At 40.9% G+C, this 27667-nt stretch overlaps 1 protein-coding gene across 4 annotated transcripts in view; it reads left to right on the top strand.

The window, feature by feature from the left end:
• Nucleotides 1–27667, top strand: part of EPHA6 (EPH receptor A6) — an 898770-nt gene that overhangs the window by 229363 nt on the left and 641740 nt on the right. For all 4 annotated transcript variants that reach the window (XM_030581541.1, XM_030581522.1, XM_030581531.1 and 1 more), the window contains exon 3: nt 12108–12771. In XM_030581541.1, coding sequence (XP_030437401.1) covers nt 12108–12771 — 664 coding nt within the window. The remainder of the gene's footprint in view (nt 1–12107; nt 12772–27667) is intronic.

The following is a 27667-nucleotide window of genomic DNA, read 5'->3' as shown; positions in this document are numbered from 1 at the left end:
GAATTTATTCCTCCTATCCGTGACTCAGGAAAATGCATACTCAAAAGATTATGACGGTCCCTTGTTGCCTTAAAGTCTATGAATGTAAATTTATTTCATTTTGCTTGTACAAGGCTTCATACAAGAGACGTATTTTGAGATAGCTCACATAATTAGGGACCATGTCCCCCACTGCCTGTCTCTTGCATTCAACTTCTAAATAATAAAATTAATTTCTTCTGAATGGAGAAGTACATTAAAGCTTAAGGATAGGACAGTTAAAAGATATTTTATAACAAAATATAGCCTTTCTTTTTAGAGATTGATTAAATTTTTTGGCCAAAACTTTTCAGTGAAAAATACAGATTTGGTTACACCAAAATGTTTAAAAACCTACCAAAATTAAGTGTCTTGTTTCAGGTTGAACAAAATGTATTGTTCAACCTTAAACACTTTTTAAACAAAAATTCACAATTGTCAGTGAACTGATATATCTATTACTTGCACAGCTCTATTTCTTACAATAAATAAAAATAAAACAGCCTGGCCAAAATGTTCAGAACTGGTCACTAAAATCACAATTGCAATTAGCTTGTGGCTGTTCTGAACCTCTCAGAATCAAGCTATCTGTTTAGGACTCTAAATGTAGATTTAAACGTCAAACTTTAGGCAGCATCGCTTGGAAAATTTTGGCTTCAACAATTACAGACTGAAGGATTATCTTGTTAAACAATAATACTGTCAAGCATGAGGAAATATGAAAGGGGAAAAAAACCTTCTGAGGAAACTCTTAGAAGTAAACAAAAATATGACTTCAACCTTATGTATGCTAACAAGGTAGAGTATGACTTATTTAGGATGAAAACCCATTATACTTCAGGAGATAAGGGAAGGGTAGGCAAACTATGTCCCATGGGCCAGATCCAGCCCATGGGATTGCCACCCCCATGGCGCTGCAGAGCTAAGGCAGGCTCCCTGTCTGCCCTGTACTCGCACCGCTCCTGGAAGCGGCTGGCACCGTGTCCCTGCAGCCTTGTGGGGGGGCGGGGAGCCAAAGTAAGTGGCACCGGGCTGGAGCCCGAACCCCTCCTGCACCCTAACCCCGTGCCCTGAGCCCCCTGCTGTACCCTGCATTCCTCCTGCACCCCAGCCCCCTGCCCTGAGCCCCCTCATACACCTGTTGCCCTGCTGTGCCCCAACCCCTTGTCCTGAACCCCTTCCTGCACCCCCTCTGACACCCTGCACTCCCTCCCGCACCCCAACCCTCTGCCCCCACCCTACATTCATGGCCCTGATTACAATTTCCCCACCTAGATGTGGCCCTCGGGCGAAAAAGTTTGCCCATGCCTGAGATAAGGTCAATTGCTAGTCTAGCAACTAAGAATGGTGAAAGTGTAGAGGTTGCATAGTAATGGTGGGAGGCATATCAGTTAATAAATGATCAATGTTCTGCACTTTACAGGAACCTCTAACCTTATGAACTTCCAATAATAAAGATCAACTCTTTGAACACTTTATCAGATTAATCTCGTTGACTAAGCAAATGTATCGTTAAACATACAAGGAAAATATAAAAATGGTGCAGCATGTGAGTGGAATGTATCATGGAGTGATGATTTCTGAGCACATTCTAAACATTTAAAAGTGAACTACTAGCCCCTAAGCTTCTTTGAGTGCTAAATGAAGGCTGCTGTTTAACCCTAGTCTCGTTCATATTAAAGCCTACTACAGACCCTAAATTTGGTGATAGCTGTAGATCAATTTTTCTTCTTAAACAATGGATTACAAGTTGTTAATAAAGAAAATAAAAATGCTGTAACAACATAGGCCCCAGTTTATTACTCACATGAGCCAAGATCTGTGCCAGACAGACATGTCACACCACAGAATTTCCCAAACTATTGACTTTTGTCTGCTACTGGTCTGTAGAGCACTTGGTCGTAGTTTAGAGAGAGCTCTATGATTACATGCTGCCAAGTTTCCTCCTTTTTTCTAGCTTTTACGTCACATTAACACAAGATAAATATGCATTAAATATTGTTCTACTTTTCTTTACTATGAAAACCATTGCTGTAATTGTCACAGAGGGCTATTCAGTCGTTAGTGGGAGCCAACTTGATTGCAAATAAAAGAGGAAGTGTGAACAAGATGGTAATTCTGGAAGTTTAAGAATCTATGCCTTGGAAGAACAGGCAACTGCAGCTGAATAAATTAATTGGCATATTATTTTGTTAGATGAAGGGTAAGCATTTGATAGAGTAGAGTGGGGATACCCATAATTTATATTTAAAAAAAGTAATGTGACAGACCCAGGCCAGTGGGGTGCAGGAGTCTGGTAGAGGGCAAATATACTGGTCACTGGGTGAGTAGTTTTCTGTTCCCTGAGTGACCAGAGCAGGGGCTGCACTAGAGTAGTCAGGAACTTGCTAGAACCAATTAAGGCAGACAGGCTGATTAGAACACCTGCAGCCAATCAAGGCAGGCTAATCAGGGAGCTCTGTCCAGTCAGATGGAGAGGAGCCAGAGGAGAGGAAGTGCGTGTGAGGAGCTGTGAGCAAGAGACATAAGGAGCTGAGTCTGAGAGGGTGTGCTGCTGGAGGACTAAAGAGTACAAGCATTATCAGACACCAAGAGGAAGGTCCTGTGGTGAGGATAAAGAAGGTATTTGGAGGAGGCCTTGGGGAAGTAGCCCAGGGAGGTGTAGCTGTCACATAGCTGTTACAAGAGGCACTATAGACAGCTGCTAATCCATAGGACCCTGGGCTGGAACCCGGAGTAGAGGGCGGGCCTGGGTTCCCCCCAAACCTCCCAACTCCTTATCAGACACAGGAGGAGTTGATCCAGACTGTGGGGGAGATCACTGAGGTGAGCAAATCTGCCAATAAGCGCAGGACCCACCAAGGTAGAGGAGGAACTTTGTCACAGTAAATAAATTGAGATCTGATGTAAATTTCAGTAAACAAACTAGAGACTTGAAATCCTGAGATCTGCTGCATTTGATTTAAAGAGGGACTAGATAGGATTGACTTTTGTTCCCAGTTCTATTTGCCTTAATATTGTAAACATATGTTACATTAATCATATTCATGAATGACATGAAGTATATTCAGACTGAACACAAAATGAATCTCATCTATATAGATGACATTCTGTTGCTCATTAAAGAGCTGCACAAATCTGTTCCGGCTACCCTGAACAGAGAAACAGAGTTTAGAACAGTTTTCGAGTGGGATGTAAATTGAAAATAGTTTTGATGTTATTTAGCATGTGTCATCCAGCTTCCTTTACACAGTGGACAGTCAAATGTGTCCCAAATAATGTGGTTTACTTTGGGGTCAAAATAAGAATATTTTTTATAAGTGCCAAGGTAGCTTGGGTCCAATAATTGATGAAGAACATATAGGTTTTTGCTGATATTACAAACAACCTACAGGGAAGGGCAAATGTTCTGTGGAGATAGTGGGCAGTGCTGCAGCCCACTTAGATAGCCCTGGGAGCCTGTCAAGAATTGATGTTATTACAGTGATACAGAGCCTCAGTAAATGAATCATGTAGAGAACTGAGAAAAGGGTTTTTGCTCAAAAGAATCCTAATCTGTAAATATGGCAAGGACTGTTGCGCACAATGTGGTATGTATCTCCAGACTGTACATTCAAAACATTGCTTGGAAAAATTCAATTCAAACCACAGAACTGGTATGTACTTTTTAAAAATCCTAAATTATGGAAAGTCTATGTCATACACAAGATCCCTTTGAGAGGCAAAGGTTGTGTTAACATATTCTCAAGTAAAGTATTTGGCCTATTTGGAGAAGCAGTATTCAGGTGGACACATTTAAAAGTATACAGTCAAATTCCTTCTTAAAATTCACTTCTGTGTTGAGGTTTTACATCAGTTAGCCACAATAGGAACAAATTCATGACAAAATGAACAATCCTAAGCAAACAAACAGAAGATCAAACGATTTCCAGTCTAGGACATTATTTCAGCCCATGAGTGTGTTCTATATACTGTCTAATTTAGGCACAGATCTTGCAAGGGGATCCACAAACTGACTCCCTTTCTTTCTTGCTAAGTCCCATTGACTTCAGTGGGACTCCCTGTAGGGAGTAAGGGTCCACAGTTGTGGATCCCAATGGCAGAATCTAAGCTGTTGATTGTAAACCCCTTGAGACAGGAACTATGCCCTCTTCTGCATAAATGAGCAAACTATCAACGCTAAATACGAGCCTGAGTGATAAAATGTATGTTTGCAATGTAAAGAATAGGTTGGAAACACTTTACACATGCTTTTATTTAGATAATATTCCAAGCATTACTCTGCCAACCTAAGCATACTTGTGTGTATTAAAATATTTCATCTCTACAACATAACATCGACTTTAACAAAAATTGGTTAGGAGAAACCTGAAAATAATGAGGCACTAAAAAGCAACATGACACCTTCAATATCCATGATATCTTTGCCTTATTAAGGTATCTATGAAAGAGTGATGCACAGAATGCAGGGTACAGCAGATCATTAAGTAGATACTGTATTTTGCCACCTTTTATGAAATAGAGTATTTGCAGATATTGGTAGCTTTATACCTTAAAATAATTAAGGGCATGGTGCTTCCCTCCATTTGTGCTATTGGGGATGAGATGGAAGGAAGGCATTTTCCCCTCCTAAGAGTTTTTTGACAAGAGCGGATGAACATGCCTTGTGAGAATGTTTGTCTCCTCACAAGATAACAATACCTTCAGGCTCTCAATAAATAAGTAATTAAATAGGACATTTGAGGAAGCAAATATGATGGAGTAGTGTGTGTTTTCTCTCCCCCCGCCCTCCCATTAATCTTTTTGTATTTGTAAGGACACACAGGTAGTCTGTGGCAGAGCTGGGACTAAGACCAAGGTTGGTAGTTTCTAATCCTGTGCCTTAATCTCAGGACCATCTTTCCACCTATCTGACTAGCAGTTTTTAAAATGGCAAACTCATGGTCTTAATCTTGCCTTAAATGCTAAATAACCCCAGTATTGTCAACCCTTGCAATTTTATGGTGAGTTTCAGGAATTCATGTAATTATGTAAAAATCTTTGCTTTCATCTTTAAAAAAGTGTAAATAGTTGCAGAGAGAAGCTTTAAAAGGTGAACTCTAAAGGCTCAAAACATAAGAGGCAAATAAAAAGAATTCTCTAATTATTTATTATTTTAAACCTCATGTTTTTAAGCCAATCTCAGGATGTTTGGGGACTTGAATCATGATTTCTGAATACTTGAGATTGCCAGTATTAGTGACACCACTTAAGAAGACAGAGGGAGAACTCACTTAAAATAGCCAATATTGGCCCTCAGCTAATATAAACAGTAGTAATAAAAGATAAAGAGATAATGTTGCTGGTTAAGCTTGACGGCTCTAGGATTCTGCAGTTCTGATGGGTTATAAGGACAATTCAAATTATGCAGATTGTAGGTCATCTTTTCCTACAATAATTGACTGACGAATGGGGCATCTTGGCTGTACATCTGCTTTATCCATAACAAATGGCTTTTCCTTTTCCTGACTTGTATTTGAAATCTGTCATCAGGTATAGGCATTGCCCCATGAAGTTTTTTTTCCTTTTTTTTCTAGATACATTTGTGATATTTCTTTTTCATGTGCTGGGCAAATAGAATCTCTTTTTAGAGGGAGGAGTAGAGTCTGGCTGGAGGCCAGAGTGTGACACATTGCATCTACTACAAGGGACTTGAAATCCAAACATATTTCATGACATTTGGTCTATTGGGTGCCTTGAGCATATACACAGTTGTGTGTTGTTTTCCATGCTCAGGGCTATGACTCAAGCCCTTGTTTAGCTCATAAAAATGTCTATAATGGTTCTGCAAAGCTAGAACAGTGTTGTACTGTATTTACATTGTGATTTCATACTCCCAAGTGAGCAAATTTATAATTTGGAAATGAAGCTGGTATCACCTGATTCAGTGGGCACCTTTTGAAGTCGCATCTGGTTCCTTTCTCTACTTGCCTGGAGGCAAATATTTCACATACCACATTCTCTTGCACAGAGATGTGATCTCTCAGATCACTATGGCCTTTTATAAGGGGATCTTCATCTCTGCCACCTGTTCTATTAGACAGAGACATGTCATTTACTTCCTCACCCAAACTGCATAAGTGTCAGGCTTTCAGATTATAATATAATAGCTTTAAAATGGTGCCCTGTTACAGAAATGGGATCTAAAATGTCAGGTTCCCTTCTCCATGTTCCTTGCAGCAACAAAACATATTATTGCAGCTCTTTTCTACTGCTGTTCTTAGAGGCAGGAACTTCTGATTTCTGCAGCATCACAGCTGCAAATACAGAGCCAAAGGAAAGAGAGTTGAACACTACACAAGCACAAAAATATATACATTAAAATGTAAACTCTTTTTTTAAAAAGCCTATACTTATGATTAATACTCCATGAGCTTGCCATGTTCAAAGATTTATGTTTTAAAGGCCAACCATGCTTTCAAAATGACCCTTTCTAAAAGTATTAATTAGAAAGTTTTTCCAAACTTCACAGTTATGTAATTTTAACTTTTTGCTCTGAATGCTGCTACAGTAAGTGAATTTTGAAATCAGCACATTTTGCAGATGCCTGCAACCTAAATATGCTAAGTGAGAGTTCTTCTTTGTTGTTGTCTAGCTTTGACCTTTCCGATCCTATTTCCATGGAGATCATCTCAATGGAAACAGAAAAAGAGAATTTTCTAAACTTTTTAAAACCCCTTACTCTATTTTCACCAATTTAACTGCTATTTCCATGGAAATAGGATCAAAAAAGTTGACAGTAGCTTTCTGTTGAAAGTGAGAATTCACTTGTAGACTTCAGCTGATGACTCTTAGCTGAGCTCTGCAAGTGCTGGTACCCAATAAAGTAATAAATTAGATTATTGACAGTAATGAATTTTTTAAAAAATTAAAATACTAAGAAAAATATCTACTATCTCCCATTGGATGTAATGATTAAGTGAAATGTAATTACCCATTCCTGCACACTCTTGATGTCCCCACAGTGTCACAACTTTCATCAGATAATGAAAAGCCTCCTTGCATCATGGGTTTTTTTTATAATACCAACATAACTAATCCGTTTTCTTTTAAGAATCTGATCCTGGATCCATTGACATCAGTGGAAGCAAAGATTGCACCTCTGAAAATCAAAGTGCTTTGTGTTAGATTCCTAACATTAGGTGCTTGGTTTAAAAATGCTGGCCTACATTTTTATGTGGTGTTTCACTGAGAATTGTGTCCTCAATCACAGTGAAATGCTCTTTTTAAAAAAAGCAAGATTAGAATAGATTTGGCATCAGTTTTGATTGAAAGAATGTTTTTTGTCCGTTAATTTGGATGAAAAATCATTGCATGTTACTTAGACAGGACTATAAGCTTTTTCACATTTTTAAAAGAAATTTGCTCTTTCTCTCTCTTTACAGATGTGTTTTTGTAGGAAGTAATGAAACAAACACAGTGACCAGAGTAAAGAAGATTTGCTTTCCCCATTAACATCTTTTATTATTGTGAATTCCTCATTATTTACTCTTTTCCTTCTTGATCATTCATTACTTGTCAAACTAATGACCTCACTGCACATTAAATGGTGGGGGCCATTTTCTGACTTGTTAGAAAAGGTCTGTGCCCCTTTAAGGGACAGAAAGCCAGGAAGTGACTTTCTGCTGCAGCTGCAGATCAGGTCAGTGTGGGGTCATTGATCATCATGTCTCCCCACCCCCTGCCCAACATGACCAGAAGCGGGTGGGGACTATATAGGTCCATGCTGATGCAGGAAAAGCCCCCTTTTACTTGCACCGTGCACAGTGGTCCAGATTTGTATAAGGTTTAAACAGGTGCTGCTCCAATGACTTCAGAGGAGAGATACACCTGCTTACAGTGGGCTGAAAATGGCCCAGTATCTATCTTTCTTTATAATAATCTCCTCAAATAGAAAGTAACAAGTATTTGAAAAATAATTGGGTGTATGAAATATAATCTTAATGGTGGTGTAAATAAAACCTTAATCAGTACCACCTATTGAATTGCAATTAATGGTTCTTTTATGGTTATTTTTTAACCTGAGAGTAATATTCACTTTTTAAAACACATACACACACACACACACACACTCGCGCGCGAACAGACTGTGAAAATAATTACCAGTATTATAACAGTGCTACCAGGAGGTAATAAATTAAGTCATTAGCCCTTTACAGTGTTCTCCATATGGTGATTAAACATTCGTTAAGTCCTAAAATGAAAAGGGAAGGTTGTAAAGTAGCTTGAAAAGATATGAAAACATCTGAGATTTTAACTCAATAAAATTTCATTGCTGTTTTGTAGCCCAATCTAATATTTTCTCTTTTGAGTAGACAATTTGTAAATGTATTCTCTTCCAAACTCCAAATTCTTCTCTCCACTATTTCAGTTGTGTTGATGGAATGAGTTTTATGCTATTGCTGCTATCAAATATTTTTAAAATAAGTGGAAGCATAAAATCAGCTTGACTCAACTTCAGAGGGACTAGTTTTCAGAAGTGTTGAGCATCCACCATATGTATGAACCAGGCACTTTCCAGAGGTCTGGCTGTGATTGTTGTTTGCTTTGAGGAACTATTTTAGCAATTGTTCAATATTGCAGGACCATTATTACTTGTTAAATTCAATATATTATATTAATTTTGTTGAGAATAAAAACAGACAATAAACAAGCATTTATCTTAGGATCAACATGTTCTGGACACAGATTATCACAAATTCAGTTGCCTGTCAAATTTTGGAGTAATTTGGGTAGATGTCTTGGGGATCTATTTCCATTTTTGAGTTGGCATTGAAGAGTAGAGATAAACACACAAATATATATATTTTCTAATTCACTCTATTTCCAAATACAATGGCAGGAGCAAATTAGATGTTCATTTCAAAGGTATATTATATTATCATCTAGCTATTACTTGTTTAATACGTTTGGATTTCTAATAAAACTTGTATCTGCCCTGAGTGGACTAGAAAAACTGTCTCTATATATGGATCTTCTTGTTTTGTATTTTGAAACTAGTTATTTATATGGAGAACCTTTTCCTTAACTGCAGAAAAAACAGATTTATGTTCTTAACTAGCACTATTAGACTCTATTTTTTTAGTTCAAAGGAGGGTGTTGATTCAAAGTAAATATTTGAATAGTTGTGAGGAAAATAGCATATGAGAAGTGATATTTTTACAAGATATTTTGAAGGAGAGAGTAGCAGCTGGAGCTCTTTGATTTTAAGCTAATTCACTGCAACAGGACGGACTGACAGTTCAAAAACTACGTTCTGGCTAATCCTTCTGTGTTGTTTGACCCAATGTTTGTAAGAGACCTCTGGAGCTATTTCTGGTAGCATCTTCCTCTCACATGTGCCCTGGTGTACACATGCCACTAGAGCTCTTTTTCTTATTTTGGTTTAAGTTACAGGAGATTATGTATTTAGTTATCTATACAGTTCCCAAACTGTGCTCAGTACTTTACTGACAAACAAGATTACATGTCCTTGCTTCAGAGTTTACAATATAGATAGGGGGTCCAGAGGGTTTCTAGTATATATTTTTTTTTAAATTCTTCCCCATGTTTTTTTTGTTTTTAATTGTTTTATTGTTTAATTCTTCCCATGTTTTATTGTTTTATTCTTTAATTCTAGCTTTTTAAAACCCTTCTCAATAGTATCTTATTTTAATTCTAGCCTGAACAGCTCCTGCTTAGCTCTCCCTTATGCTCTGAGCCCTCAACATTCTTTTCATATTGTGTGACTACTTTGATGTGTTCCCCTCTCCCTCCCTAGACTTCTCTGCTGACAATAATCTCCTCCCCTTCCCGAATCCCTTATCTCTGTGGAAAAAAATTCTTCCTAGACATTAAACTCTTTCTGTTGATGACAGCAGGCTGTTTAAAGTTAACTGTGTTGGCTGGTAAAAGTTACCAGGCTGATGAGGCTGTGAAATGATGCTGCTGTTGCCACTGTGACTGATGTTACCTCCAAGAGGGATTGATGCTTTTTTTTTTAGAGATGTCCAGGGAGGATGGAGGTGACATGAAGTCCCCTGTGGATCCACGTGGACTTTCCCACCATGGGACTAGCAAGGCACTCTTAAAAGTTATGGAATAAAGCAATATTATTTTTCTCTACATTTGAGTATTCACATTGTCCTTTAAGATAACATCAAATGGTTAGACTTCTATAAAACCAAACTTAATACTTTAACTAATTTCTTCCTCTCATATCCACAATGAAAGGAGGTACAGAGGTGATCTCTTGTCCTCATTACTGAGGACAGATGCCTCAAAATCAGGTTAGAACAGTTCCTTTTCTCATAAATGGTGAATGTGCTATAGGACTGAGATTATATTCAGCACAGACAATCTAGATTTTCTTAGTCTAGAGTTGCCTAAGCAAAGTACACATTCCTCAGGGAATTGAAACAAATAGGAATGATAGATGTTCTGCATCTCTAAAAGCGAAAACATTTGTTTAGGTGTTTAACTTAGATACCTAATTTAGAACATGGTGGTCTTGTCTGTTGTGGAGTGGACAATATATTTTTAGTATCATGTGCTAACAATATGTGAATTCATGTTTGAATAATTGTTTTAATGACTTGAAGGTAATTATTCCCTTATTGCACCTGAAACTGCATATTGACTATAATTCTAATGCACATTGTTACATAACATTTATTATGTAACTAACATGGTAAAATGAAATTCAATGTCAAGAGACAAAATACTGCATGGACTTCTCTACTTCTAATTGTTTTACCCATTTCATTTTGATGTTTTCAAAGAGTGTCTTATTAACTAATTCACATACAGACAACTTTTATTCAATATATGTTCAAAATAATACCATTGCAAACATAAGCTATAAAAGTGTAATGTAAATTTTGATGGTTTATCGCACTAAAAGAAAGAAGTCTGGCATTTTCAGAGGTATTTAGGAACAGCTGTTCAGCTCACTGCTATCTCTGTTTACATGTGGAATGGCGTATGAGAATGGCATGTCTGAAAGGCCACTCAGAACTTAGTGCCTTAGATCTATATACTGCCTAGATCTATACTATGAGTATAGTTCTTCTTAAGGAACAGAAATACACATCCTGAGTTTCTGTTATTGCTAATGAGTCTTTAGTTGTAAAATGATTATTGGTTCAACTTTACTGAGTATATATTTGACAACCAGTGCTGATCCCTTTAAATTAGTAGATTTCATAATAAAGTAAGCATCTTACAAGTCTTTCATGTGTGGCATTAGAATAAACACTTTTGTAACAGGAATCTTACTGGAGACATTCACATTGGATTTTTCAGTTGGAAAGATCATACAAAAACATTATTCATCGTACAGAGAGTCCAGAATTGGAAAAACAGATCCCTCCCTGACCTTCCAAATTCAGAGAACATTGAAATTCAGATTCAGATCTAACCTTCACAAGATGGGCTTATCTCTAATTCTGTGTGCTCTTTGAGATACTAGTTTGACTACATGGCAAAGGCATGATTTCCTATTAAACTCTGTACATGCTACAGTTTGGCAAGAAGCCCATTTATGCATTTGCTAATAGCCACATTATTCAAAAGCCATTTTTACCCTTGCTAAGTTATTATACAGTATCTGTTCCACTTAAGAAGCAGATGTATACAAAGTGATAATCTTTTAGCAATATGTACAGTTATACCACACCTGGAATGCTGTACACAAATTTGGAAGTTTCATGTTGTTGAAGAAGGGGGAACAAAAATTACCAGAGGGCTATCAGGGACTGGTAGACGAAGAGACAATAAAAGTAATACAGAACATATAGGGTCTGATATTGAGACAGGCCAAGTAACTTCATCCCCCACTGAAGCCAAGATCATTAGAAATTTTGTTTTACTGATACAGTTTTTCTTGATTTCTGTTCTTTTCAACATGGAACATCTAAGATGCAAAATATCTTTTCCATAGTAAACCTTCTTCTAATTAATATCTAAGCTCTAATTTTTAAGTAAAGGAAATGTTCTAACTCTATTAAGGTTTATATATATATAAATAGGTTATGATTCTTGGTTTTTCAAACAACTTATTTTCTTTTCAGTGGGATGCCATAACTGAAATGGATGAACACAATCGTCCCATTCACACCTACCAGGTATGTAATGTAATGGAACCAAACCAAAACAACTGGCTTCGTACAAATTGGATCTCCCGTGATGCAGCCCAGAAAATTTATGTGGAAATGAAGTTTACCCTGCGGGACTGCAACAGCATTCCATGGGTATTGGGAACTTGCAAGGAAACTTTTAACCTTTACTACATGGAGTCAGATGAATCCCATGGAGTTAAATTCAAGCCAAACCAATACACTAAAATTGATACTGTTGCAGCTGATGAGAGTTTTACCCAGATGGACTTGGGTGATCGCATCCTTAAACTCAACACAGAAGTTCGTGAGGTTGGGCCAATAAACAGGAAAGGATTCTATCTTGCTTTCCAGGACATTGGAGCCTGCATTGCTCTGGTCTCTGTCCGCGTTTACTACAAAAAGTGCCCTTTCACGGTTCGTAACTTGGCTATGTTTCCTGATACTATTCCAAGGGTTGACTCTTCCTCTTTGGTGGAAGTACGAGGTTCCTGTGTGAAGAGCGCTGAGGAGCGGGATACTCCAAAACTGTATTGTGGAGCAGATGGGGATTGGCTTGTGCCTCTTGGGCGATGCATCTGCAGTGTAGGATATGAGGAAGTGGATGGTTCCTGCCATGGTAAGAAAATAGCACTTTATAAAAGTTACTTTATGCAATTATCTGCATAACAAATGAAGCATTTGTATGTTGAAAATATTGCACCACATATTTATAAGGAATGCCTCTATAAGCAAAATGTACTTGTTAAGTCGTATTCTTGGTTTGTAAGAAAACTTTTAGTTTCTAAGTGACAGCTTTATAATCATTCATTCAGAATGAACAGTTTTAAGTGCTGCATGGATATCAGTAAAGTAATTAGTTACGAAATATGTGGATGTTGATTTCAGTCAGAGAGAAAAAAGATTTACTGCAGTGTGCACAGAAGTTCAGTGTGAATGTGAAAGTTTAGAAATAAGGCTACTCAAATTCTGTTTCATTATAGTATTGAATTATACTGCATAGCAAGTATTGGTGTTTCAGTAAGTCTGAATTTTTAAGAAACAAATATCAGTTACCATTTCTTGCTTTGAATAATACAGGATGGTTATCTCCTGCATCAAAACAAGTACTGCAGTAAGAAATTTTCTCTAATGTTTGCTGGCTGCTTCTTCTTGTCCCCTTGGAAACTATGTCTATCTCAATGCTATTCAGTAGTTTTGTGATTTAAAACTTTTACATGGAGATCATTTTGTGTGCTAGTATTATTTAGGATAGATATAATATGTAGGACAGATATAGTATTGCATTTTGTTGGGGCATGGAAGGGCATGAATGATTTCTCAGAACAAGTAGCAATTTCTTGAAGATGGCTTCAAGGGAAAATATTTTCATTTCTTGGCTACATCAGACATGCATGGATTAAAGCATAGAAGAAGAAGTATGAACAAAATAAAGTTTTCGGCAGCTGTCAAGTGTTTATGGAATATAGCCCTATTTGTGTCACTCTTCAGAAGGAGGATGTACAGTATCATTGGAACTTGGTGATGACTGAACTTTGTGCTCAGTTGAAAAGTCCACCTGTGACCTCAACCTCCTGATTATTTGGTACATGGCAAATAGACATTCAGATGAAACTCTGATAAAGTCCCGTTCTTGGGTGAGATTAGGAATTTTTGTGAGGTTGGGGCACATCCCTCCTAAAATTTGAACATTTGGTCGTATAGTTCTAGTTCTTTTCAGCCATGTGCATGTGTTGACAGACTGCTCTCAGTACCTGTCAAAGATGTCTGTTCTTTGGTACAGCAATGCATCTTATAGCACTCAAAATATGAAGGTTTATCAGCATGTTTCCTCATGGCAATGATTGTTGCATGTCCGTCTATCCCATGGCATCCTGAAAAGTCTTTGAGATCTATCGTTGACAACTATTCTAGTTAAAATGTATCCCTAATGCAACTACAATGATACCAGGGATGAATTTGACCCTGATGTCAGCAGACAATATGCCTGCCAATACTGACTTTCCACCAGCATGGGAAGGGTGCCATTTATTTCCACCAGTGATATAGGCAATTGCTTCTGTTCATCTTGCAGCATGTCCTGGAAGTTAATATGCTGGCCAGCTTCAGAAACAATCAGGCTGTACTAAAGAACATATCTGCTTTTGATGTTCTTTTATTCTCCTTTCTGTAACAACTGCATATAGGTTTGTGAATGTTGTGGCTCTGTTCCTGAACAGTGGGTTATAGAGGGCATGCCACTATGTAAAGCCACTTGCCTTTGCACAGAGGTCTCTGCCTGCTTTAGTCTAATGTCTGGCTTGTAAAGAGGAGGGAGAAAAGCCAGAGGGCTCCATAAATTACACAAGGGACTTTGCTATTGGAGATGAACTACAGTGTAAAAACTTAATATAGATAAATAGTATGGAGAATATCAGAACATTAGCATTGGAGCATTAAAAAACTTCATATACTGCCATAAGGAAGTGGAGCTCACTTTCTCCAGTGTTGCTGTGATGACAAAAAATTATCGTCTCCTGAAATTTATCCATCAGAAAAGATACCAATTTTGACAACATCGTCAATAGAAATTTATATACAGTTAAGATATTTGATTTTTTTCACATAGGATTTCATTTTATCTTTGACTCATAAGGTAAGAATTTTCCACAACAAAAGCTATTAACACTCTGTGAATTCCATTGCATCATGTGATTCATAATATAGGACTATGTGTGAGCAATGCTACCTGCATCCTAAACCAAGAGAGAGTGACTGTGAAGCCTCTTGCTGTACATCGACTCCATTTTTTAATTCAGTAAGAGGATCAAGAGTACTGTTAAACAACTGTATCCTAGATGGAAGCATAATGAACTATAGGAGTGCCTAAAAGCTTATTTAATAGAGTATTTTTTTATTTAATTGCCCAAAGAGTGACGGGTTAATGTTTAAACCGATTGTGTTCTAAGATAACTGCTTTAGGGTTTTTTCTCTTTTTAGCTTGCTGTGGAGATATAAATTATTTTCAAAGGTGGCTGACATTTCCATCCATCTGTACATCTTCAGTCTTACGCCATGTATTTTAAGGTTGGCACTGGTTTTCCTAATTTTCAATTCCTTACTGTACATTTGTGTTTTTGTTTTCACCAACTAGTAAATGGTTATCTAAAGGAATCACTGCTAGGGTATTTAGGATTCCTCACTTCATTAGACTGCCAATACAGACATACATCACTGCCAAGTCTGATTGCAGGGTGTTTTTATTGTGTTTTGTTTTGAAATGTGGACACTTGGTCAAAATAAACTGAACTGGGGTAACGAACTCATTTAATATAGTCTCCCCAAACAACCACCAAATCATAACTATCTGACTATCTGGGAGCACTCCTAGCCAGGGTGAGGTCTGAACCAGTAACTGAAAAGTTAGTCTTGCTGCCCATCAGCAGCCTTCTAAACCATCAAGTCTATGCACAAATTAAATCTTAAAATGGTATAAAAATTATCTGGTTGATACAAAAATTAATGCAGCATTTGAAATTTCTAATTTATTTATTAAAAAAAGGAAAGAAGAGTCTAAAATAAAATTAAAAAACACACACACCAAACCAGTTGTTTTTTGTGTATGTTTAAGATCATCATGATATTGCTTATTCCAGACATTGCCAACAGCATTCCATTTGTGTCCCCAAGAAACTTCTCTAGAATTCTCTCATTGAAGTTTCATGCAACTGTATCTGAGATATCTGAACATTCACACTATTTGATGCCCTTACATCAGTACCCCTCAGTGGATATACTCTCTCATGACACTCCGAATCTGTGTGTGAAGCAAGAGAAGAAGCTAGTTAATTGGTTACCTCCCTCAGATCAGAGCTATTTAGTGTCATTCTCTACCCCAAATTCATTGTCATACTCCTTAACTTTTATCCCGTGCTGGCATTTGTTCCGACATATTGTGCATGTGCTGAAGGGTTACTAGAGGGAAAAGGCTAACTATGAAAAGTATATTAATACATTTTGCGTTCCCCATATATATTTTTCCTGTTTGCTGAATTGCAGGTCACCAAGGGGTGAGTAATCCATCCACTCACCTGCCAGTGATGAATAATAAGCTTTCATGGTGAGGATGGATCAGTTTCCACTGAACTAAAAAAAATTCTTACTCTTAAAGATGTGAAGAGGACTACAAAATATCCATTGATGCAGCACTGTCTTTCTGAATCTTTGGAAACACTGCTTTCTGCTGCTCATAGTTTCACTAAGCACCTACAAGGTGAATGAATAAATCTTTGAATTTTACTGCTGCTCTTAAAAATTCAGTGGGCTGCAGGGAAACTGTCAAAAATCATGTCAATTTCATGGTGCTGTTGGGAAAGTTATTAGCAGCAGCTTAACCATAAATACCTAGTATATTAAAATTAATGTTATGTAATTATATCTGGAGACTTACACTGATTTAGTCATCTCTTTGTTCACATGTCAATATTCATACTTCACTTCTTCTTGACTCTTTTTCCCGTTTACACAGGGTTGGAGTCCACGATTTTTCACCACTCCTTCCAGTCCATGGCACAGGTTCATAGGTTTTGGAGTTCCAGACCTTTTCTCTGCAAACTTCTCTTGACATAATCTTTCCTTTGTATCTTTGGTCTTCCATATCCTTTGCTGCTGTCCTCTTTCCCCTATCCTTTCTTTACTGGTCATTCTTTTTCTATTCTTATTGCATCTCCAGGTCACCTCTGCTTTCCAACCTATCTATCACCAAGAGTCCCAAGTTCATCTTCCCCCTAATTTCTTCCCATGTACACTGTCTACCTTTCCTACCATTCTCCTCAGTATATTATTTTGTGCTACGTGTATCATCTTTTATTCCATCTCCGTTAGACCCACCATTTCCAAACCATAAAGCAGCAGGGAACAAACACATGCAGCATACGCTTGTCCTTTCAGTTGGTTACTTAATTGCCAATGCCACAGTTTGCCTGCCTCCTTTTTCACTGCTGCCTGTACACATTAGGTTCTTCTTTCAATTCTTCAGATCTCTCTGCTATGGCACTAAGTGTACTTACCAAGTAAACAAATTATTTCTTCTGATTCAGTGTCGGTATTCGCCATCTAACATTTTTTTTCAGTAGCACCATTTTAGAGTGAATGTGTCTGAGCAAGGGATTTGACAGCCTGGTTATATCCATATTAATTAAATTCACTACTGAAAATGTGGGTGCTAATGCTAGACTATTTAGGAGAAATAGTGCTAGAATGGGTTGCCATTTTTACTGATTTAGGGACTTATTCTACTCTTATTGAAGTCAATGGCAAAAAGTCCATTGACTAAAATTGGTACAGAATTGCTCCCATGCTCTCCATTTTTAAAAAAGATTTTAGTGACAGGCACTTTAAAAATGCAGTCTTCTCTAAATTAACTGTATACATCATCTGTCCCTCTTTGATATATGAAACTGAGTTTAATTTCAAACTGTATTTTCAAGAACTCAGTAAAAGTAGTTATCGTCTCTTCTGTACGTATGTTCTAGTGTGTTATGTTTCATTAAACATTTTGAATAACTATAGTACCGATGAATTGAAGAAGCTAATAGCAGAAATCAGAGCCAGTCACACCATACTGTGGGCCGGTGTTATGCAGGATTCTCTACACAGCTTTTTCAGTGCACGTTTCTTATGAGTTCCAATTTCCATGCCATCCTTTTTCTGCTGAACAGAGAATGCAAATCATGCTGAAATTAACATGTGCCATATTGTGGATTGTAGTACGTAAACCACTACAAGGGCCTGCTCCCAAATCAAAGGACACTAAAAGGCTGGACCTTTTCAGGAGAAAGGTTTATTCTACTGGGGGGTTCTCACTACGGATCGCTTACCAGCTGACGATCCTCAGTAGATGCAATTTTAACTCTTGGTCTGCAGTCCTCAAATTCTAGGATCTTCTCCCAGCAAAGACTCATACAGAACTGGGGGCCATTGCTCAGGAGGGTAAATTGGTTGCTCGGACCTCCTTTAAGGGTTCCCTTGATACTGCGGATGTGGCTGCGTGCATTCTGGCATCAAGCATCGCCGTGTGACGGAACACCTGGCTCCAGTCTTCGGGACTTCTGCCTGAGGTTTAGCACACCATCCAAGATCTCCCCTTTGATGGTCAGGGCCTGTTTGCGGAGCAAACCCATTCCCACCTACATACCTTAAAGGACACAAGAAACACTATTAAATCTTTGGGTATGTATACCTCGGCTAATCAAAGAAAGCTGTTCAAACCCCAGACCACTGAGTAACGCCCCTTCCCAACTAGACCCAGGCAGGACTTTTCTTGTTGGAGAAGCAGATATTCTCGTCCCCCCTCCAGACAGGGTCAAGGGAGGTCCAAACTGCTGCCGGGCCCTAAGCACCCATTTTGAAGGTGCGCCCGAGGATGGACTACCAGTTTTCACCCCGTTATCTCTTTCTGAACCATCTGTCCCGTTTCTACCATGCCTGGTCCCATATTACATTGGACCGCTGGGTCCTCCACACGGTGCAGACGGGATATTCTATCAATTTCTGTTCCAGCCCACTCTCCTTCCCCGTCTCTCTTCAGGGACCCTTCTCATGAGCAGCTCCTCCTCCAGGAGGTACAATCCCTCCTTGCTCTAGAGGCAGTGGAGGAAGTCCTTCAGGAGCTCAAGGGCAAGGGTTTCTACTCCCACTATTTCCTTGTCCCCAAGCCAGAGAGAGGCCTAAAACCCATTCTGGATCTCCGGGAGCTCAACAAGTACATCGTCAACCTGAAGTTCTGTATGGTCTCCTTAGTCCCTATCATTCCCTCACTGGAGCCAGGAGACTGGTATGCCACCCTCGATACAAAAGACTCTACTTTCACATTTCAATTACTCTATCTCACAGGCGTCTTCCATTTCATGGTGAGCAAGAGGCACTATCAGTTCATAGCCCTCTCGTTCAGCTTGTGCACAGCCTCTTGCATCTTCACCAAATGCATAGCAGTCGTGGCAGCTTTCCTTCACCTACAGCACATGCATGTTTTCCTGTACCTCAATGACAGGTTTATATGGGGCTGGTCCCACCACCATGTCCAGTCTCAAGTACAACTGGCCACGGACACATTCACTCACTTGGGCATCATGCTGAACGTCAGCAAATCTGTCCTCTCTCCTCCTCAAACAATAGAGTTTATAGGTGCAGTCCTGGATGCAAACCAAGCGAGGGCTTTCCTTCCGGAGGCACGGCGCCTGACTATAGCAAGCATAATTACCAGCCTCTGCAAGTTTCCCACCACCACAGCAAAGCAGTGCCTCAGGTTGCTGGGTCACATGGCATCCTGTACCTACATGGTGCAACATGCCAGGCTAAGGCTCAGGCCCTTGCAGATGTGGTTGGCATCAGCCTATCAACCGGGATGTGACAGCCTAGAAATGGTCCTCACAGTCCCAAAGTGCATACTCGACTCCCTGTGCTGGTGGCTGGATCTTCGGATGGTGGGTGATGGGGTCCCGTTCCATCCCCCTCAATCCATCTTAACTCTGGTTACAGACGCGTCTGCCCTGGGATGGGGGCCCACGTCGGGAGCCTGACAACACAGGGCTTATGGCACGAAAGCGAGCTGTTGTTGCACATCAACATCAAAGAGCTCAGGGCAATTCACCTTGTGTGCCAAGCCTTCCTTCCCCACTTGCAGGCCCATTGCGTAGCAGTCCTAACGGACAACACCATGGCCATGTTCTACCTGAACAAGCAAGGCGGAACCTGTTCATCAGCACTCTGCCAAGAAGCCCTCCTTCTGTGGGACTTCTGCTTAGCCCACTCCATCACCCTTCAAGCCTCATACCTATCAGGTATCCAGAACGTACTGGTGGACAGCTTGAGCAGGTGTTTTCTCATACAGAAGTGGTCTATACAGCCAGATATCATTCACTCCATCTTCTGCATCTGGGGGTTTCCCAGAGTTGACTTGTTCGCTTTGCGGACCAACAGGAAGTGGCCAACCTTCTGTTCCTTCTGGGGTCACAGCCCAGGCTCGATAGCAGATGCCTTCCAAATCATGTGGTCGGGCCAGTTGCTTTATGCCTTCCCACCATTTCTGCTGGTCCACAAGGTGCTCCTCAAGGTCTGCCGGGACAAAGTGGATGTCATACTGGTAGTCCCGCCTGGCCGTTCCAGTGTTGGTACCCAATCCTGCTGGGCCTATCAATCCAGGCTCCACTACGTCTCCCTCTCGGCGCTGACCTCATCTCTCAGAACCACGGTCGCCTCCTGCACCCGGACCTTCCGTCACTCCACCTCACAGCCTGGAGAATCCGTGGCTGAACCAGGCTGAATGCACCTCTTCAGACTCCGTATGGCGGGTGCTCCTGAAAAGTCGCAAGCCATCCACTAGGCTCACCTACAAGGCTAAGTGGAAGAGATTTTCCTGCTGGTGCACTCAGCGGCAGGTGTCACCGCTCTAGGCTTCGATCCCGTGCATCTTGGACTACCTGATGTTCTTAAAGGATCAGCACATAGCCTTTGGATCCCTTAAGGTTCATCTTGCAGCCATCTCTGCGTTTCACCCAGGCACGGCCGGGCGCTTGGTGTTCACACACCCAGTCGTGCGGCGTTTCCGCAAAGGTCTGGAAAAAGTCCATCTTTCAACGAAGCCACCTGTGCCGGCATGGGACCTTAACTTGGTCCTCTCCTGCCTTATGGGCCCTCCTTTCGAGCCGCTGGCCTCCTGCTCACTTCTCTCTCTCTCTCCTGGAAGGTCGCCTTCCTAGTGGCCATCACTTCCGCATGTCGGTTGTCTGAACTACGGGCTCTCATGTGTGAACCGCCTCATACTGTTTTTCATAAAGATAAAGTTCAACTAAGACCCCACCCAGCCTTTCTGCCAAAAGTGGTGTTCTGCTTCCATGTGATCCAGGATATCTTCCTGACAGTTTTCTACCCAAAACTGCATGCTGATCTTAGGGAACAGCGTCTCCATTCTCTGGACGTTAGAAGGGCACTCACCTTCTGTATAGACTGAACAAAGCCCTTCTGTAAAACAACCCAGTTATTTGTCACCATTGCGGAGCGGATGAAAGGCACTCCAGTTTCCTCTCAGCGAATATCTTCATGGATCACGGGGTGTATTCGTGCCTGCTACAGCTTAGCAAACTCACCTCCACCTGCTGTCATGTCTCACTCCATGAGAGCTCAGGCATCGTTAGCTGCCTTTCTGGCACACGTTCGCCTCCAGGAAATCTGTAGGGCTGCCACGTGGGCCTCGTTTCATACCTTCACGTCCCATTATGCCATCGCTCAGCACTCTCGGGATGATGCGGCCTTTGGCAGAGCGATTCTTCAATCTGTGGTTCCTTGACTCTGACCTCACCTTTGAGGTAAGGCTTGGGAGTCACCTAACTGGAACTGATATGAGCAATCACTCAAAGGAAAAAAAAAATGGTTACTTACCTTTCTGTAACTGTTCTTCAAGATGTGTTGCTCATATCCATTCCATGCCCCCGCCACCTTCCCCTCTGTCGGAGTAGCCGGCAAGAAGGAACTAAAGGGGGGTTGGGTTGGCAGGGTCTTATATTGAACGCCATATCGGCGCCACTCCAGGGGGCTCCCCAGCTGGCCTGATGGGTAGGTGCTAGGGAAAAAGTTTCAGACTTCCGTGCATGCGGCGCCTGCACACACCTAACTGGAATAGATATGAGCAACACATCTCAAAGAACAGCAGTTACAGAAAGGTAAGTAACCATTTTTTTTACACAGTGTACAAGTAATTTATGGAACTCACTTCTGCAGAAGATTATTGGGCCAGATAGTTTTATTTAATAAGAGTGAAGAGTAGACATTTAAATAGGAAGAGAACATGCATTTTAGTTGGTTAGGATAGCAACAAAAAGGCTGTTAGTTGCTGGTGTGTGTTAGGAAGGAATTCCCAGTACTTTTGGTACTGCAGTGTATAATGGGTACTTGTTCCTCCTTGTCTGAAGCATTTTATATACACCATGGTCAGAAACAGAATACTGGATGAGATGATCCATAATCTATATCATTATTCCCTATTGAAGTCACACGGAATAATTTTGATTGACTATCCTAGATAAGTCTTCCATAAGACTAACATACCACTAATTGGCTTATTATTAGCTAAAGGCTGGTTCCTTAATGGTTCAGTGAAAATCAGCTGAATTTATTCATTATTTATGGAGTGCATTTAAATTAGGTGGTACAAATATTAGTAGCTATATCTACCTCAGCATATGTGCCATTTCATGGTCTCAGCCAATCAAAATGCATGCAGCAATTTATTTTATCTGTACAATGCGTGTCCTTGAATATTCTCAGAAAAATAAAGTAAATTATGTTGTATGGCTTTCTGGAGGAATTTGTTCACATGTAGGATGAGCACTGATAGATTATCATGTTAACTCAGTTAAGGCATTCCAATAATATTAACTAGTAGATTGAAGCTGAAATATTTTGAATTAGAGTTGATTGAACAGTATTTGACACAGAGAGTAGTGCATGAGCACCATTGAAATTTGCCAGTAATAAGTAAAACGGGTATCTTTTTCAGTTGTTCAATTAGCTCTAGTTTGAACTTAACATCACAGTTATAGGATTTTCACCTTAATATCCTGCCATCAGCATTACTACTTGTAATTTATTTATAAATTATTTTAACTCTTAAGAAATTAATTAAAAACAACAACAACAAAAAAGCTCATCTTTTTGCTTCTGGAAGTAATCTCACAAAATGTGTGAGTTATGATATGGCAACTTCCAACTTGCTCAGTGCTAAGGTATTAAAACAAAAACAAAAAAATCCATGAGGTAATCATGCTTTAGTTACATGTCTGCTAACATAAGAAAAGAAAAAATATGCTGACAACAGAACAGAAAGTTTGTTTTTGGATGCAGGAGCATAATGTTTCCTTAGAGTTTTTACCAGTATTTATTTACCTCTCTTATGTAAGCAAATTAATCTCACTGTCTCATGTACAGTATAGGAAAATATCTAGAGGGAGAATATAGAAACACTTGGCAAATAATCAAATAGAAACTTAATTTAGCAAAATTCAAAGTTATATATTTAAGGGGAAATCTCTTTCTCCCTTCCCCCACAGTGGCCAAGGAGGATCCATCTTCCAGTAGAACCAGAACAGCACCATTACATAGGATGGGAAGTCAAGATGCTGGGAGCCTAAGTAGGGGGTGCGTTCCCCAGAGAAGCCGGGGGATAATTATGCAGTTCAGCAAGTGCTGTTCTGTGCAGCCACAGAAGGTGGCATATAACTTTGCATTTTGGCAGAAGGACCCTATGGGTAGGTGACTACAAGTACTCCTCATTCTTTTTGCTGATACAGACTAACACAGCTACCATTCTGAAACCATGGATCCTCTAGTTATTCCTCTTCCATCATAGTGTGGGAGAACACAACTACTGTTGGAGTTATTGCAGTTATGAGGCTAATTAGTTGCTGGGAGCATCTCTGCTGCCATTCTACAACCTGGGGAAATTTCACTCCCCCATACTCTACAGAATTCCCAGCAAACTGCTTGTCACTCAACTGGCTCTTCAGCTGTGTTCTGGAGTCCAGATTTCTCCTTTAAGGAATAGAAGCACTAAATAACAACACGGTATAGAGAGATAGCGTAAGTGCCCATACAGCTGTACAGGTGCTAATGGAAGACAAATTCTAGATGAAACCTAAGTGCAAGTCTATGTCATGTAGAGGTCTTCCATGGAAGATCAGTGTCATGTGGTAGGGAAGCCAGGACAAAGAGCACAGGGAGTCATGTGTATAGAGAGGAAAGGATTTTAGTAATGCCCTAAGTGATGCCTAAGGGTCAGAACACATGCTCGGATGCAGTGAGACCCAGAGCACTAACTCAACCCTTTTCTCTGTTGTCTCCCCATGTGCCTCTCTAGGCTCCTTATTCCTTTCCGTATCACAAAACAGAGAAGTAACAGTTTGTGTACATGGTCAATAACATATTAGTTTGGTGATGCCTAATCTGGAATATGATGTACAATTTTATTATGAGCTGTACTAAGAGTTTGTACTTATTTTTATTATACAGTTGCCCCTGGCTGAGGGATGGGTCCAATTTTGAGATGATGTAGCCTGTCAGTTTCTGCTGCTGAAGAAAAATCAATGTAACATTGATGACATGTTTGTGTACATGTGCTTTTCTACACCCTGAACCAGTTAGTCTTAAATTGAAACAGCTTAAGTCATGCAGAGGCAACTCTGGAACAACCAGCCCAGTCACCTGGCTGCTTGTGGGAACAGCTGCTCTTGGCACTGTCCTCCTCACTACCACAGACCCTTCCCCTCTTCAATGTGCTGTTTCCCTCCAGTAAGGAGCCTCTGCTAGCCTCTTATTTATCAGCAAATTCATTCACTGTTATCTTGCCAAATTGTATGTTGTCACTGTGAAAATCTCATTGTTCTTTACAAACTTTAACCAAGCCCCACAACTTTTCTGGTCAATCAGCAATTACTATAGAAGGGTAAACTGAGGCACAGAACAGTATATAGATGACAGATCTGGGAAAAGAACCTACAATGATAGCTCCCAGACTCCCTTGCTGTGACCACTATAATGGGCTTCCTCTAATTTTATCATCAATGAGAGGTTGACCAAGAAAAGTATTGCAAAGAAATAGAAATAAAAAGATCAATTTTAGATTAGGTAGGGAAAAAGAGTTATTAGAGAGAGGATCAATGGCAAAATTGGAAAAACTATATGTAATGTATTTGATTGAGGTTGAGGAAGGAGAAATAAGACTAATTTCCCCCCCACCTCCCCAATTATGTGATGAAATTACAACACGTGGAACATCCTGTAATTTGCCTCCTTTCCATAAGTTTTTTCTGTAGGAGTGGGCAGTCCAGTACCTGAACTACTTACAGCCATATCACCCTTTTCCTCCCGGAAAAAAAGCCACAGAAGGGAGCCTTTGGGAGAGGAAAACTTTGAAATTTTGTGAAATTCTCATGAACCTTTCATTAAAATAATTCCTGCACCCTCCTCTCCTACTACCAACCTTCTATACTGGAATAAAATGCAATTCCTCCCCAACACCTCATGGATCTGTGACAATCCACAGGAGGCAGGGGCCTTCTGTTCAGAGGCCATAAGAATGGTCACACTGGGTCAGACCAGTGGTCCATCTAGCCCAGTGTCCTGTCTTCTGACAGTGGCCATTAGCAGATGCTTCAGAGGGAATGAAAAGAATGGGAAAATTATTGCATGATCCATCCCCTGTCATCCAGCCCCAGTGTCTGGCAATCAGAGGCTAAGGGACACCCAGAGAATAGTGTTGTATCCCTGACCATCTTTGCTAATAGCCACTGATGGACCTGTTCTCCATGAACTTATTTAATTCTTTTTTGAACAGTTATACTATTGCTCTTCACAACATCTCTTGGCAATGAATTCCACAGGTTGACTATGTGTTGTCTGAAGAAGTTTTTCCTTTTGTTGGCTTTAAGCCTACTGCCTATTAATTTAATTGGATGATCCCTGGTTCTTGTGCTAAGTTTACTTTCTCTAGTCTACATCATTCATGATTTTATAGACCTCTATCATATCCCCCCTTTCTCGTCTCTGTTCTGAACTGAACAGTCCCGTTTTTTTAATCTCTCCTCATATGGAAGTTGTTCCAGACTGCTAATAACCTTTGTTGTCCTTCTCTGTATTTTTTCCATTTTTTATATATCTTTTTTGAGGTTGGGCATTGAATTTCATCTGCCATTTTGTTGCCCAGTCACCGTAACTTTTCACAGTCAGTTTTGGACTTAACTATCTTGATTAATTTTGTATCATCCCTAAACTTTGCCACCTCACTGTTTACGCCTTTTCCCAGGTCATTAACGAATATGTTCAACAGTGCAGGTTCCAGTACAGATCCTTGGGGGACCCTGCTATGTTCCTGTCTCAATTCTGAAAACTGACCATTTACTCCTACTCTTTGCTTCCTATCTTTTAACTAGTTACTGATCCATGAGAGAACCGTCAGTGATTTAAAGGCCCTGGGGCTCCAGCTGTGGTAGCGACTGGAAATCCTGGGCCCTTTAAATCGCCCTCAGAGCTACGAGCTGCAGAGGCTACCACAGTGGAGCCCCAGGCCCTTTAAATCATCGACAGAGCCCCGGGCACTCCCGGCTGCCGCTACTACCCCGGAGACTCCGGTAGCGGGGCTCGGCCAGTGATTTAAAGGGCCCGAGGCGCCCTGCAGCAGTTGGAGCCCCAGGCCCTTTAAATCACAACCGGAGCCCTGCCGCCGCTACCGCAGGGCTCCAGCAGCATGGCTTGGGCAGCAATTTAAAGGGCCCGGGGCTCTGGCTGCTGTGGGGAGCCCGGGCCCTTTAAATCACCGCCGGAGCCCTGCCGTTACTACCCCAGGGCTCTGGCAGCAGGGTTCGGGTGGCGATTTAAAGGGCTCAGGGCTCCCCGCAGCGGCCAGAGCCCCAGGCCCTTTAAATTGCTGCCTGAGCCTTGCTGCCGAAACCCCTGGCATAATGGTGGTGGCCCGGGGCTCCCAGCCGCCACTACTGCAGCAGAGCCCCGGGCCCTTTAAATCATTGATGGAGCCCCAGGAGCTCCTGGCTGCCGCTGCTACCCCAGGGCTCTGGCTCTGATTTAAAGGGCCCGGGACTCCGCTTCGGTAGCAGTGGCTGGGAGCCCTGGGCCCTTTAAATGAGAGCCAGAGCCCTGCTGCCGCCACCCCTGGGCTCCGTCAGGGGGGCTCAGGTGGCGATTTAAAAGGCCCAGTGCTCTGGCTGCTGCAGGGAGCCCCAGGCCCTTTAAATCACAGGCCTTGGGAAGCCGTGCCAGACCGTACCAGCTTACTTTCAACTCTGAGTAAAGCACAAGTCTATAAAACATAAGAGCATTGTGGTTTTTTGTTTTTCATTACTAATTTGGGATTTATGCCCTTCAGCCATGAATTCAGAGCCCAAGCTTCTCTTCCCTCCTCCATTCCATTCTCAGAACCCGGAGCTTCTTTACCCTCTTCTTCTTCTTCCTGGAACAGCTACTTTTAGGATCCTTCTCGTAAGCGCCTATGTAACCCTGAGTTGTTAACATTCACTTACCAGAAACAGAGTAGTTTCTGCAATACCAGTCTCTCTCCACTCAGTCAAGGCATCTTAGTAAGTATGCGTATGCAGGAACAGCGCCAGGGTTTCTGGCGCCCTAGGCAGAATTCGGGGAGCGGCATTTTGTGCACTCCCCATGGGGTGCGTGGGAGTTTCCGGTTCCGCTCCCATCACGCTGCCAAAGAAAGACCCTCCGCCGAAATGCCACAGGCGACAGCAGCAGTCATTGAGCTGCTCCAATGCCTGACACTGTTTTCCACGGCACGTCGGCTGAAGGTCCTTCTTCGGTGGTGCGACGGGAGCAGAACCGGAAGCTCCCGTGGGGAGCGCACAAAATGCCGCCCCCTTAATCCTGGTGCCCTAGGCGACCGCCGGCCCTGTGAGTATGGCATAATATAGCTCTAGACTGGTGTATTTTTTCAGGGTAATCTCTATGGGGCCTAGATG

The sequence above is a fragment of the Gopherus evgoodei genome, chromosome 1 (genome assembly GCF_007399415.2).
Source record: "Gopherus evgoodei ecotype Sinaloan lineage chromosome 1, rGopEvg1_v1.p, whole genome shotgun sequence".
NCBI lineage: Eukaryota > Metazoa > Chordata > Testudines > Testudinidae > Gopherus > Gopherus evgoodei.
Note: the sequence above shows the minus strand (reverse complement) of the source record. Positions and strands in the feature narration are given on the sequence as shown.